General features: G+C 35.6%; 1 protein-coding gene across 8 annotated transcripts in view; it reads right to left on the bottom strand.

Moving 5' to 3' along the window:
- Window positions 1-5,914: 5,914 nt before the first annotated feature.
- NEDD4L (NEDD4 like E3 ubiquitin protein ligase) overlaps window positions 5,915-14,824 on the bottom strand; it is a 465,473-nt gene continuing 456,563 nt past the window's right edge. For all 8 annotated transcript variants that reach the window (XM_051969577.1, XM_051969576.1, XM_051969578.1 and 5 more), the window contains one exon: window positions 5,915-11,117. In XM_051969577.1, the coding sequence (XP_051825537.1) occupies window positions 11,015-11,117 (103 nt within the window). In that variant the 3' untranslated portion in view covers window positions 5,915-11,014. The remainder of the gene's footprint in view (window positions 11,118-14,824) is intronic.

Here is a 14,824-nt window from a genome sequence, read left to right on the forward strand (position 1 = left end):
ATTGTATCTGATTGGGATGGGATTTGAATTCTGGAAGACAGGTTTGAAGTTGACTCATCAGGTGTTAGTGAATCACTGAAGATTTCTGAGCACTGGAATGATACAAGATCTTAGTATAAGAAAGGGTTTTCTAGTAATGAAATGAAAACAATTGTATTGGTGGGCTAGAGAGTAGCGGTATGAAGACCTGATAGATTGTTGCAGTTGTAGTGGCAGTTCATGCTAGAGAGACAGGGGAACAGTGAAGAGGGGACAGATACAAGGGATTTTGAAGATATGTAACTGATAGGACCTAGTATTTGATTAAATATAAGAAATAAAGAAGAAGGAAGGGTCAAAGATAACTCCAACATTTCAGACTTGGGAACATGAGTACAGAGATAATGCCATAGACAGAAATAGTGAAGTAAGAAGGAAAAATAGATTTATGGGAAACTTTTTTTTCAGATACAAAGAAAAAAGCATTTATTTAATCCCTACTGGGAGAGGCCCAGACACATCTGGGAGCCATCCCAACTCTGCCATGTGCTCCTGGAACCTGGCCAGCTTCTGGCATGTCCAGGTATTAAGAGCAAAAGATCTGAGCCTTCTCATTGGATAGACTAAAAGGACGTAAACATCCTTGACCAATGGTCACTAATGTTGACTGCCTCCCACAGGTCACGTCACTTCTTGCAACTTCCTGTATCTCCAGGTTCAAAGTTCATCTCTCCAGAGATCATGTGACACCCCTCCCCCCCAAGGTCCTAGCTCTGGGAACAGGGATCATGTGACTCAGTACTGAGTAATACTTCATCCAGTCAGTCTATGGGAAACATTAAAAAAAAACACCTCATAAAATCATAGGTCCAGAGCAGGCAAGGAGTTCAGAGGCTACTGTGAACAGCCTGCTCATTTTACACAGGATTAAATGAGAAGCACAGAAATAAAGTGACTTGGTCACACAGCTAGCAAGTGCTTGAGATAGGTTTTGAACAGGATTTTGATACATTGAGCGCGAGGAATATGCAGATGGAGATTTGATGAGGAACTGGAGATGAAAATCTAGAACACAGTTAAAAAAATCAATATCGTATGAATTTGGGGATCACTGGCATAGAGTTAAGAGATGAAGCTATGGTCTTGAATGAAATTGCCATGGAAAGAGAATGTAGAGAGAAGATTGATAACAGAACCTTTGAGAAAATCTCTTCATTAAGGGCATGAACAGAGAATAAAGAGCTAATGAAGAAGACATTGAAATAGCTTGAGAAATGAGAACAAAGATTATCCAGAAGGAAGGATTAGTATGTAGAAAGGTCAGAAAGATCAGAAGGATCAGAGGAAGATATTTTAGTACTGGGGAGACCTATTGTTGGTTCAGAGGCCATGTAGAAAAATGCGGGAGAGACAAATGGTCATTGAAAAACACGGGCCTGGAAAAGTTGGGAATGAGAATTAACAAGGGTATGAGTAAGTAGAGGCATTTACTCAGGAAGGAACAGTGATCTTTTATGACCAGAGGGAAGAGAGGATGATGAAGCCCAGAAAGTGAGAGGATCTGAGAAGGATGCAAAAATAATAAATGAAAATTTTTGTTTTCAAGAAGTTTGCCATCATTCATAACATTTATGTAGATAAGTAAATACAAGATAGAGACAAAATAAATGCCAAATAAATAACTTGGAAGTTAGGGGGCACGTAACAACTGGGGGGATTGAAAGACTAATTGTAGGAAATAGCACTTGAGCTGAGTCTTGAAAGGAGCAAAGGTTGTGAGGAAGGAGAGAAATCTGGTCATAGGGACAGCCTGTGCAAACATTTTGGAGATAGGAGATGGAATCTCATATACAGGGAACAATCTGTAGGGTAATTTGCTAGAAAGGGGAGGAAATGTGTAACCAGCCTGGTTAGAGAGGCTGGAGCTAGACTGCAGGTTTAAATGCTCAACAAAGAAATAGACTTTTTATCTCAGAAGCAAGGAGCCACTGAAGCTTCTTGAGTAGTGGACTGTTACCTTGGCTGCCTGCCAGCCAATTCCCTGGAGAGTGCTGAATAGATGTTATTATCATTATTGGAGGATAATGGGAGGAAAATGTCAAAGATGAGATACTGTCCTTGCTATACTCAAGCACAAACATTATTTTGCACTAAATGACTTGGACAAATTGGGAAAATTCCTCAGTCCTTCATGTTCCTCTCACATTCTTTACTCTTTCCAGGCATTGCATGAACACTAAACTATCCGTCCTACCATTCTCAACTGCTTCCAAATGCTATCAGTCTTTTATCCAACTCCCTTATCATTCAACACATAAGGATAAGAACGAAATAAAACCAGGCTCATTGCATTTATTCAGGGGGTGGGGGAGCTGCAATCAGGGCTGACAACCCCCAATCTGACTGAGAAGTCATAGGAAATTTTTTTTTACTTATTTATTTGTACTTATTTATCCCCTTGATATTTTCTCTATGTATATATATCTTATATACAAATATGTAGATACACACTTGTGTATGTGTTCCCCCTTCCTCCCTCATAGATGAAAACTTTTCAAGAGAAAGGCCTGTTTCCTTCTTTGTTCTGATATCTCCAGCACTTAGCATAGTTTCTAGCATGTAATAGGCATTTAGTAAATAATTATTATTTGATTGATTTCATAAAAATTCACCAATGTCCTCAGGAAGCTCAGCCCTCAGTGCTTACCTCTGCAGGTAATAGATTTATAGGTAGGAGATTCCTTAGAGATCATCTAGTTCAATTCAACTGGGAAAAACAAAGCAACTTTTCCTATGTCTCTTCATTGACAACATTGTTTACTATTAAAGTATAAACAAGATTAGGAATTCCAAGTATAACTTCTATAATAACTTAAGGAAAGTAAACCAAATAAAAATAACAGGTGTGGGAGGACATTTTGCTAAATAGACTAAGTTATGGGAGTTAGATCCTTCAGGATGAAAGAAAATTATTATTATTATTATCTAAGTGAGCATTGATGAACCACTTCTTGAGATTTACATTGTTAGAACATTCTGCTAGATGAACGACCACAGCAAATCAGAACCTTGGATCTGCTTGGGACAGGGATGCACTTGGCTATCAGAAGACAATGAAGAAAGTGATTCTCTAGCCCCAGACCCTGAAACACTGCAGAAGGAAAGAATAGGACACTGTGTTCAAAAGGACACTTATGAAATGGACATAAAAACTGACCTTTTCTTAGTAATTTCTATTCTCTTTATTAGATAATTGGAATGGAGGGTGAGAGTGCTAGAACAGCAGGACAAGCCTCCAAATGATAATGCAATTTCCCTTATTTTCCTGTTTTGCTCAGGGTCAGCCCTATAATCAATCACAACACAGCATGTTGGAAAGGGAATATTTATATTCATTCTCTTTTCAGTTAAATTCAGCCTAATCTTGCCAAACTTGTGCAGTTTCTTTCCATCCTTTTATCAAGGGAATTGTACTGTAGATTAATTAAACACAAATAAATATTTCTCCACTATAAATTCCAGCTAGCTATGTGTGTATTTATATGCATATGCATTGTGTCTGTATATGTAAATGTGCTTGCTCAAGTGTGCACTCATGTATATGTAAATTATGTGCATGCATATGCACATGGGCATGAATGTTTATATATGTATATTGATATGTGTGTGTGCTTGTATATGTATTGGGTATGTATGTTTATGTGTATTCATGGGTATGTTTATGTATCTGCATGTATACCCATGTTTTACTGTATTATGTGTGTGTATAAGCATTGGGTACTTGTTTTATATGTGTATATATGTATTGCATGTGGATGTGTATATATGTATATGCACAGGTATTTGCATGTGGGCACATATATAATACTGTATATATTGTGTGCGAGTATATATGTGTTGATATATGATGTTATTACATATAAGTAAAGACAATAAAAGGCAGCATGGGAAAGTGGATAAAATAGTGAACTTGGATTCATGATGATATAAGATGGAATCTCATCTAAGACTTTTACTTCATCTCCTCAGAGTTCAGCCTTCATCTCTAAAATTAAGTGTTGGGATTTGAAAGTCTCTAAGATTCCTTTCATTGTTAAAAGTCAGTGAATCTCCTTGTCAGATCTTCTTAGAGAAGTTTTTTCGGGGACTTTTACAGTTGGACTGTACTTTGTATTAGACTTACCTATGTCAAATCTCCCCCAGTAAAATATAAAAAGCTTCTTAAGGCCAGGGAATAGGTTGTGGTTGTTCTCACAGTGTCCAGCACTTAAAATAGTGACTTGCATGTAGGAAAAAACCTATAAGCATTTGCTGAATTTGAATGTATGGATCTATACAACTTAATCCCAACAAAAGAATCAGGGAAGATAAGGTTGCTTGACTATTCTCTCCACTGTCATACCCCTCAGCTTTGAGTGTTGAACCATCTTCCCTCATTACTTACATTATTCTAGATGTTCCTAATCTTACCCCACCCCTTTTGGAAGAATTTTTTTTACTTAAAATTTTTCTAACATTTTGAATCTGCTTACCGCAATTTTTCTTACATCACTAGTAATTTGTCTCTTTCCTTGTACTACTGGACTGCAAGCTCCTTGAGATCATTTGGTATTCTATACACCCCAACACTTAGCATAATGCCTTGCCCATAGTTTGAATTAAGAAATTTTCATTTCTTTTGTGTTACACCTGTGTAGCAGATATAGCATCAGAATCAGAGTCAAAAGGATTGTAAATGCTTACCTCACTGGGTAAGTCACTTAATCTTTCTGGGTCTCAGTTTCCTCATCTGTAAAATAAAAGAGGCTGGATCTCAATAACTACTAAGATCTCTTCCAGCTCTATGGTAATTAAGATTTTTGTAAAGAGAATAGGGAATATTGGTGTAGGGGAAGTAAAACAGGGGAAAAATACTTGTCTGTGAAAAGTATAGTTTGAGCCCAAAGGAAGAGGAATAAATTGGATTTATTCTGGTGGTCCTTTCTTAGTGTGCTAAGTCTCTCTCAATTAAACTTCAAGTTTGAAAATTAGAAGAAGCATATTGTTGAACATTTGCAAAACACTGGCTTGCAAATTCAGGGAAATTCTAAGGAACTCACCACTTACCGAGTTATGTCTGACAATGTTTGAAAGAGGTTATGAAAGGCAAGTGACATTAGAAACAAAGACATTAAAAAGCAAAAGGACCAATTGCCTCATAGTAGAAGGTAATGAGCAAAAACCCCATTTCACATGTTTTACATAACCTCACACATCCCTATAAGTATATAACAAGGGAGAAATAATTAAGTAGTAAGAAAAGAAGTTCCAAAGCCATTCCTTCTTAGGAATGGGATTAAAGAGAAAGAGTCTTTCACAAAGAGTATCAAGACTGGATATTAAAAAAAAAAAAAAAAAAAGTTGGAGGTAAGGAGGGGGAAAAAGCATATTGCTCTTCAGAAACTCATGATTTCATTAAACTCATAAGAGTTATAGCACCAGGGGGGAAGAGGGGGGGAGGAGGGAGGAGGAGGGAGGGTATTGGATCCCTGCTTTCCTGGACTGGGGTGGGATGGGGTAGGGCAGGGGATGGAGTAGTCCCTCTTCCCAATAAAGAAGACCAATCAGAAAGCCCTAATCAATAAAAAACAATCAGAAGTTCACCAGGTCCTTGAAAATGTCCTTAGCATCTATAATTAAGTGGTCAATATTTTAATGTCCAACTCCAGAGGAGGTATTCCAGTCTAACAAATAAGTTTTAGCTAAGATGACCAGGTAATTTTTTTGGGAAAACATTGGTGATATGTTCCAGCTATAGAGGTTTGGGGGGGAGGGAATGAATGATGGGGGAAAGAATTATTTCATATAACATTGTTGGCAATTAAAAACCCTCTGGTGCATTAAAAAAAAAAAAAAACTTGCAATCAAAGAAATCATATATTTGAAACATAAAATGTTTCAGCTTCCATAATTCTTTATTAAATATTTGACAAGTTGCATCATTTCAGTACAACAACTTCATTGTGTCACATTGATCTTTTTTGCTGTCAGGAAAACAAACAATCTACATTTCCCTTCAATTCTCTTAAGAAAATAAATGGAAAAAATGGTTTTGTTCTTGAACAAAACTTTCCCTTATTGTGTATCAAATTCAACTGTACTTTAAAGCTATTCTGATTGTGAAAATGAGCATTCTTTATAAGTTGCTTTTTTAAAAACAAACAAAAAAAATTAAGGTAGTTTAGTATTTACCACTGTATCAAATATTAGCCTCATATTAGGAGGTGTTTTTTTTCTTTTAACAATAAAAAGTTATGAAATGGGATTTCATCTGGAATGTTTGAAATTCTTTTCACTTTAGCAGTCACTGTTCATTCATGTTTAATCTGAATTTCTTGGTTCACAAAGGATAGCGACTCAGTATCATTGTCTTAAGGTTTACTCAGGCTTAGAAGTTAGTGTTTACAAGACTGGGCTTGGAAAGAAATGTAGAGACCAAACTCTCCCTTTTGAAACTAGATTACTCAAAGAAGATGTTTAAAAAATGCTATATAAATATATACATATATATTTAGGCAGCATATGTACTATATATATGTATATAAATATTACATCCATAATAATAAAGGGGAGATGAAAATCTGATGAAGTTAACATGAAGGAAAATGACATCCTAAGTGAAAATTATTTTGACTAAAAGACGCAAAATGGCTTATAAGAATAAAAAAAGTATGCTGATACAAGGCTATGGTTGGTGATGATGGCTTAGTAACACTGATGTAAAGTAGAGAAGGCAGTACTACAGGTCTGCAGACAACGTAACACATGGTTAAATTCCAGTTGTTATTCTAAACCAAAGTTAAAAAATATCCCCATGCATTTTAAACATGCATTATCTTGAGTGAAGCATCTTTAATAAAGATGTCCAACTAGGTTTTCTTGCAAAATTTCATACAGAAATGACTTTTTCCCCCTATAAAATGTTATACAAGCTCATCTTGTAATTCTACAGCATTTTTCTCTTACATAGAAAACATTCAGGGGTGTGTGTGTGTGTACTTGTGTGTGTGTGTGTATATATATATATATATATATATATATATATATACATGTAAGTTAAGGCTTATATATAAATTTTTTAAAAAGTGGTCCATAGTATATCACATTATTCTTCCTTTTTTAAAATCTAAACTACAAAGGAACTGAAAAAAGTTGTTTTTATTTCTTTTTGTTTAAACACCTCAGGCCTGAAGTTGGCAGTTTTGACACAACTTCCATGTCAAGTTACAGGTGAAAAACCTGTACATGACAGAGGTAGTGTACTTTGCCTGGGGGTGAGGGAGGGAGGGGTACTCGGCAGTTACTCTGTACTGCAGCATCCTCTACTGGCTTGTCAGAAAATGGAAGATAGCATCCCACACATGTCCCCATCAGGTATGGGGTTAGGAAAGGGAAGAGAGCCTGAGAGTAGGAAAGGGAAAGTTATCTGCAAGGTAAATGACAAACTTCTAACTGGCTAATCTTACAGATCATTTTTTTTTTTTTAATTTTAAACTTCAGTGGTAAGCTATATAAGAATTTTTGGAAAATGTTCATTTCAATTCAAATATTCTACTACTACAAGTCAAAGCCTGGAGTTATTGAAGATGATTTATAACTTATATAATGACTTGACTTTCCAGCCTGGCATTTTGGATCTGGGAACACCAAAGAGCAGCAGTACAAGTGAGAGAAATTACAATGAAGGATGTAAGATATGGATAATGGCTTGGACATTTTACTCAACTCTTGCTACAATCTACCCTGATGTCCTAAAACATGAGGAATCACGTCTGCTTACGTTAGTGATCATTTGACCACATAGAGGAAAATTTCAGTTGCAAACTAATAATAAAGGTCCTTTAAAAAATAATTTAAATGAAGACTTCACTGCTTTGAAACTTGTAAGAGAGGAAGGATGAAACTAGCTACAAATAATAAATCAAGGCAAATAAATCAGAACACAGAATTTAAAGTGAAAAAAAAAAGGCATTGAAATTGAATACAACTTCAGATGGAACAAAAATCTTATCATTTCTCTAATCCAAGAAACTTCATCACATTCTTAAAACTGACACTTCTAAATTGATTCAATGCAGAAGGAAATTCCAACCTCAATCAAGTCTACAGGAATCAGGAATGGGAATACCAAAAAGACTTTATGGGACAATCAAGGTAACTCATACTAAAGAAACTTAAACAATCAGTATATATTTGTAGTAAATTCCTTAACCTGCAACACTTTCCAGAGGATTGTCTCTTCATGACCTATGTCTTTTGTAGAAAGTTCAAGAAACTTGAAAGCAAATGTTTACTTCTCTATTTTGGGGGAAAAGAGTAACTGTAAAGACCAGGACTGCTGAGCAAAGTTGCTGCTAAGGACAATCTGTGAAAAGGAAACGTAGTATTTCTTTACAGGTAATGTCATGGAGACAGTGGAGGACTTGGATCCAAAGAATTTTGACTAAGGAATCTACTTTTCATGCAACAAATTCTCTTCAATGATTTTTGATATTACATCCTGAAAATTACAAGAAGAGGATTAAGAAAAACAGAATGAGACTTATAGAGAACAATTAAAATATTGTAGCCTTTGGATTCAGAGAAACTGGTTTGATAAAAGAGTCATTCAACATTAATAAAAATAGGTTATTAGTAGAGTTAAACTGAATTTTTCTTTTATCCAATTACTGTCTGCTAGAGATTTGTTATAGTTTTATATCAAATTTTTTTGGAATTCTTATTCTTAATTTACCTCTTAGAAACTCACAAATTATCTCATCATAATAAAATTGTTTTTCTTCTCCTAATATTTTGCTTATTTTGCATCTGGTGGTTATCTACCCTTTTAAAAAGCACTCATGGTTAAACAATAACAAAAGAAATCCAGGTTCTTGGAAAACATTGATTATGCAGCACCGTTGTTGTGTAATAGCTCTCAAAAAGTAACCGATGCACAATTCAGCCTTTGGATTGAATCTTTAAAATAAAATTAATTTTAAAATAAACCAGTTGCACAAAAGGGATCTTCACCAACTGAGAAATTAGTAGAAAGATCTACTATCAAAGAAAAATCACATTTCTCACCAACTGGTTAATAAAGTCACCAATTTGTGAATTAATTCGGAATGTTGGTTTTCTTATTTTTGTCTTTTTAGACAAAGACCAATGTAGAAAAGGGAGTCAATGCTTTTCTCCTATAGGAATTTCTGGGAACTGTAGTGCTCTGACCAGCTAGATTGCTTTGTTTTCTCAAGTCTTGCAGAGATCAGAGAGAAGACATCCGAGTGTCATGGTGTTGCTGTGAAAAGAGCTCTATTATCTCTGTTTTATCCTTAATAAATACAAAACCCATGACCCCATTCATTTTTGCTCCATTCTCTGCTAGTATGAGATTAACTGAAAGGGCAAGTCCTGGAGGTAGGGGGGAGGACAATGGAAAATAAGGGTTAAAAATTGCTTCACAAGTACAGAAGGGCGACATTTAGTTCTGAGTATGGCAGAATTTTCTCAAGAACAAGAGGAATTGCTTAGCTCCAGGAACAAAGAAGACTTAAAAAGGTGAAGGTAATCAAATGACCTAAACAAATAAATACCCTCAAGTCTACTCTACTACTAGATTAACAATTTAAGTGGATCAAATACCAGTCTTCTCTTTTATCTTTAATCTATCACACAATAGATACAACTCAGGCATTATATAATTTCTAAGCATGCAACATGTCATAGGTAACAAAACTTGGTTAGATAAAGTGTATATTAAATAAATTTTTGTGACTGTATATAAAAAAATCACAAACAATTGGTGAGAAGAGGACTGCAGGCTCAGTTTTACATTTGGGTTTTTATACATCAGCAGCCACCAAATTCACAATTGATAGACATGTGCAATGAGAAGGAGTCATCACATTAAAATGCTTATGATTAAAAAAAAAAACAACAACAACCAGATATGAATTCCATGGAGTACATAAAGTGCCTTCAGAATTGGTGCAGTCAGAACAAAAGTGGTTATTTAGCGACCATTAGCAAATGCATACAAATAGGAGACAAAACAGATCTGGTTTCCACAATTTCAAATGGAGAGCACTGCCAGGTTTCATTCAAAATGCCTCCGCCACAGAGAACAGTAAAGAGGAAAGATCATAAAAGCATCACTGTACAGCAGGAAGGAGGCAGGGGGAAACAGGTTCTCTTACAAGAAATGCTAGTCTCACCCTGACTCAAAGTGGATTCTATTACTTGGAATAGCTACCAAGGAGCAATGCTGTGATTCCTTTTAAATCAACACAAAATTTTTCATGCTAGGTCATGATTCTTTCTTGTCTTGCAGCTATGATACTATATTTATACAAAAATGTAATCTCCAGTCAGTACTTAGCCTCTCTGGGTATGGAAAGATATCATTATGCTCGATGACTTGTTTGAAATTTTCGAAATGTCTTTGTCTGGGGAGCATTTCTGCACAAATATTAGGTCTCTATTTTGAATACAGTGGGGCAGGGGGAAATGCAATACACTTAAAAAATTAAAATGTCACTGACATTAAGTCTGGTAGGAAATTCAGATACAAAAAAATGCTCATTTTTCCAAGTATATAATATCTTTAATTGTAATGAAATAAAATCTGAAAATAGGTCTAAATCATTTTTAAAAGTAAACATGAGTTGTAATACTATACCTGTAGAGTGATTAATTCCATTCATTGTCATTAGAAAGTATGTAAAATATTTATTAAGGGCTTTGCCTACAGAGGCCCAACATAAATAGGACAAGTCCTCCTGAAATGTAATTAGTGTACACATCAACCAGTTGATAATTTGTGGTGGAAAATGCAGAAATACTATCCTTGGGCTAGAGTTCCAACTTCTGCCCTTAGGCAACTGCATTGTCGAAGAGTTTGCTCCAGAAACCAACTTTGTGCAACTGTTCTGCCATTGTGGCTTATGTGTCCATTAGGCAAACGCAAAGGGGCAAGAACTTGCTTGAAGAACAACAACCAAAAAGTAGCAGCTGCCTAATCTACCCCTTCAAATCCTTGAGCATTTTCAACGGCCATGAGAAGTTTCTCTCTTAAATCTTCAAAAGTTTCATATGGAGGTAAGTCAAGGCGATTAAAGCTGAAAAGGCAATAACAAAAACATGAGTAAAATGGTAACCAATCATCCTGACCTGGACATCCCTGACTTGCACTTCTCACTCTTACTTAATAAAAGTAGGACAAAACCACCTAGGAAAAGGCAGTGGCCAGAGGGATGACTTCTTCTTCCCCATAAATCAGACTGGAAGCTCCTCGAATGAAAGGGCTATTTTTGAATTTTCTTTGTTTCCTAAGCATTTGGTATTTTCCTTTCTCTTTTTGCTCACTGCCATCTCACAGTAGAGAAAACAATCTGCTCTTCAACTCTCCAACAAAATCAATTGTGTATAGACAGATTCCCCATTGGCAAATGCGTGACTTAAATTCATAGAGTTTAAGTTAAAGAAAGAAGAGGAAGTTTTAGAGCATAGAAGTGAGCCAAAAAATGGGGGAGGAGGGGAGAGAGAGAAAAAGAAGGAAAGGGAGAGGGAGAAGGAGAGGAAGAAGGAAAGAAAAAGAAAGACAAAGAGAGAGAGAATGAGAATATGAATATGAATATATCTCCCTTTTGGAAGCTACAGGAGACAACAATAGAAAAGGAAAGCAGGTAAATAAATTCTAAGGGACCATGGAAGGAATGAGGTTCATTAGGAAGTCAGTCAGGCTTTAAAACCCAGAGTTTCATATTAGTGGAAACCTTCAAATTCAAATTAAAGAACCTCATATGGGCCTTCAAAAGCCATTCAGTCTAACCACTGGTTCTCAAAATGTGGTGGGGATACCCTTTGCAGCCCAAAGACCCTTTTAGGGAGCCTGAAAGTTCAAAATTATTTTCATAACAATACTAAGCTATATGCATTTCTAGTAAGACAAATGTTGATGATAATAACCCGTATAAACAAAAGCTTGCTGGAAGGGATTCTCAATTTTTAAGAATATAATGGGATTTTTAGTAAAAATCTTGAGAACCATTTACTCACCTGTAAGTAAGACAGGATCCCTTTTAATAATGACAATAATATTTCTACAGCATTTTAGGTTTCTAAAGCACTTAAAATATTTGATCTCACACCAGGAAGGTAGGTAGATGCCATTACTATCTCCATTTTATAGATTAAGTAAATTGGCTGGGAGAGGTTGTCACTTGCCTAAATTTACACAACTAGTAAATGTTCAAGGCAAAATTTGAAATTGGATCTTCTTGATATCCTACACCCAATCCAGTATACTATCTAGGCTGCCTTCTACAATAAGATTATCATGTCTTTCCTTAAAGATCAAGTCTTTTACTTGGATAAGTAAAATAAGAAAATGGATGTATCTAAGGTAATGGATGGATCTAATTGTTAGGAAGTATGTCTTGTCATCAAACTTGATTTTTTCTCTTTGTAATTTCAAATCAATGTCCTATGGAGTTAAGCAGAGAAAACCTAATTATCATCCATTTGATAGCCTTCGAATGCTTGAACATAGCTATCATATTCTTCCCAGTTCTTTCCTTTCCAGATTAACACTACCAATTGTCATCAGAGATGAACTGAAGCCCTCCATGATCCTATTTGCCTTCCTCTGGATACTACAACTTTTTTTCCTAAAATATGTCATCAAGAACAGAATCTAATATACTAAATGTACTCAGAGAAGGCAGAACAAAGCTATCACCTTCCTAGTTTTGGACATCATACCTTGGTCTAAGATTATATTAGCATTTTTGTCTGTCCCATCATACTGTTGATCTACATTGAGCATCAGTGCACTAATAAACCTTTTAGTTTAGACCCAAAGCCATCTATACATGCTTCTCATACCATCATGAAGATTTTTCAACTGAATTATAATATAAAGCTACATTTTCCTCCCTTAAATTTCATCCAGTTAAATTTTCCCCAAATGTCTTGCCCATCATGACCTTTTTGAAACCTTACTCTATTGTTCAATATACTAGGATATACTTCTAACTTTTTGTCATCTGTGAATTTGATAAATGTGGCACCTATGTCTTTGACCAGGTTACTGGTAAAATGATTAAATAATGCTAGGTCAAGTAGTGATTCCTGGAGCATGAACCCTATAGATTTTCACTTCTATTCTCCTAAAAATATTGTCAGTGAAACTTTCTTCTCTACCATCTTTTCCTCTTCCTTTGCCCTCCTGGAATTCTCATGAAGCTGTGAGAATCCTCAGTAGAAGCTTTTTGTAGTGGAAGGGATCACTCAGTCTCATTATTCTAAAGATCAGAGAGATGAGGAAGGGTAAAGTCCCTATTCTAGTTAGGGAAAAAATGTGTTCCTGATGTTATGGACATATTTTCCCAAAAAATATTGTTATAAATGATGATTAGGCATTATAACACCATTGATAAAGGATGACTAATGTTGTGCCACAGTTCGCTTTTATTATCCTGACTCATTTATTGTTTCCCTAAATTGTCCTGCCTCGGTTTCCCTGAATTGTTCTGCTCAATCCTGTAACACTATCCCTCCCTCCTTATCATGATGATCCAGATAAGGAAAAAGACCTTCTATCTTAGACATCGCCAGAATGTTGGGTGCCTCTCCCCATTCTGTAATCCTAATAATCAAATGTCCCCATGCCTCTCCTCACCCTGTCAGTACAGGATTATTAGTCCTGTGTTCCCACTCTCAGTACCCTGACTCCAGCCCTGCCTTGATCTATCCCATGTCTGAGCCACGTGCATATAGGTCATTGAGAACTCACATTGTTGGCTGGATTCTTGGAGATGAGTCTTATTCAGCCCTGGGACCAAACCATGGATCCATTTGGCCCCAGGAAATATCTCCCTTTCAAATAAAATATTATAATTCTCTAATCTCTATCTTGCCTCAGTTTCTCTGGCATTATTTCTAAGGTCCCATGAAGTTTTAAATTTTTAATGCAATGGATAAATAGGCTTTGTATGGTAGTGTGAGTCTATAGACTATAGGCTATAGCCTTGGTATTCAATGCAGTTTTATCCAGAAACAGTAACTGGTTTCCAATGAACTTTTGGATTAGTGTTTTCCAAATTAGTATTTAAATCACTATTTTCTAAATTGGTTGAGGGACTATGTGAGGCACAGAAAATATTTCTCTTGTTCTATAGGTTTTAACTTTCTCTGTCATATCTTAAAAAAAATTAATAGGGGAAGATAGGGGCAACTAGGTGACACAATGGAGAGAGCATGAGACCTAGAGTCAAATTTCATCTTCCTGAATTCAAATCTGGCTTCAGACACTTATTAGCTGTGTGACCTTAGGCAAGTCACTTAACCCTGTTTGCCAATTTCCTCATCTGTAAAATGAACTGGAGAAGGAAATCATCATCTCAAAATTGTCTGTTCATATCCTTTGACCATTTATCAATTGAATAATGGCTTGAATTCTTATAAATTTGAGTCAATTCTCTATATATTTTAGAAATGAGGGCTTTATTGGACCCTTTGAATGTAAAATTTTTTCCCAGTTTATTGCTTCCCTTCTAATCTTGCTGAATTAGTTTTGTTTATAAAGCCTTTTTAACTTAATATAATCAAAATTATCTATTCTGTGATCAATAATGATCTCCAGTTCTTTGGTCACAACTTTCTCCCTCCTTCACAGATCTAAGAGGCAAGTTATCCTATGTTCTTCTAATTTGCTTATAATAACACTTTTTTTAAAAAATAACTTTTTATTTACAAGTTATATGCATGGGTAATTTTACAGCATTGACAATTGCCAAATGTTTTGTTCCAATTTTTCTCCTCC

This window comes from Antechinus flavipes, chromosome 1, assembly GCF_016432865.1.
Source record: "Antechinus flavipes isolate AdamAnt ecotype Samford, QLD, Australia chromosome 1, AdamAnt_v2, whole genome shotgun sequence".
Taxonomy (NCBI): Eukaryota; Metazoa; Chordata; class Mammalia; order Dasyuromorphia; family Dasyuridae; genus Antechinus; species Antechinus flavipes.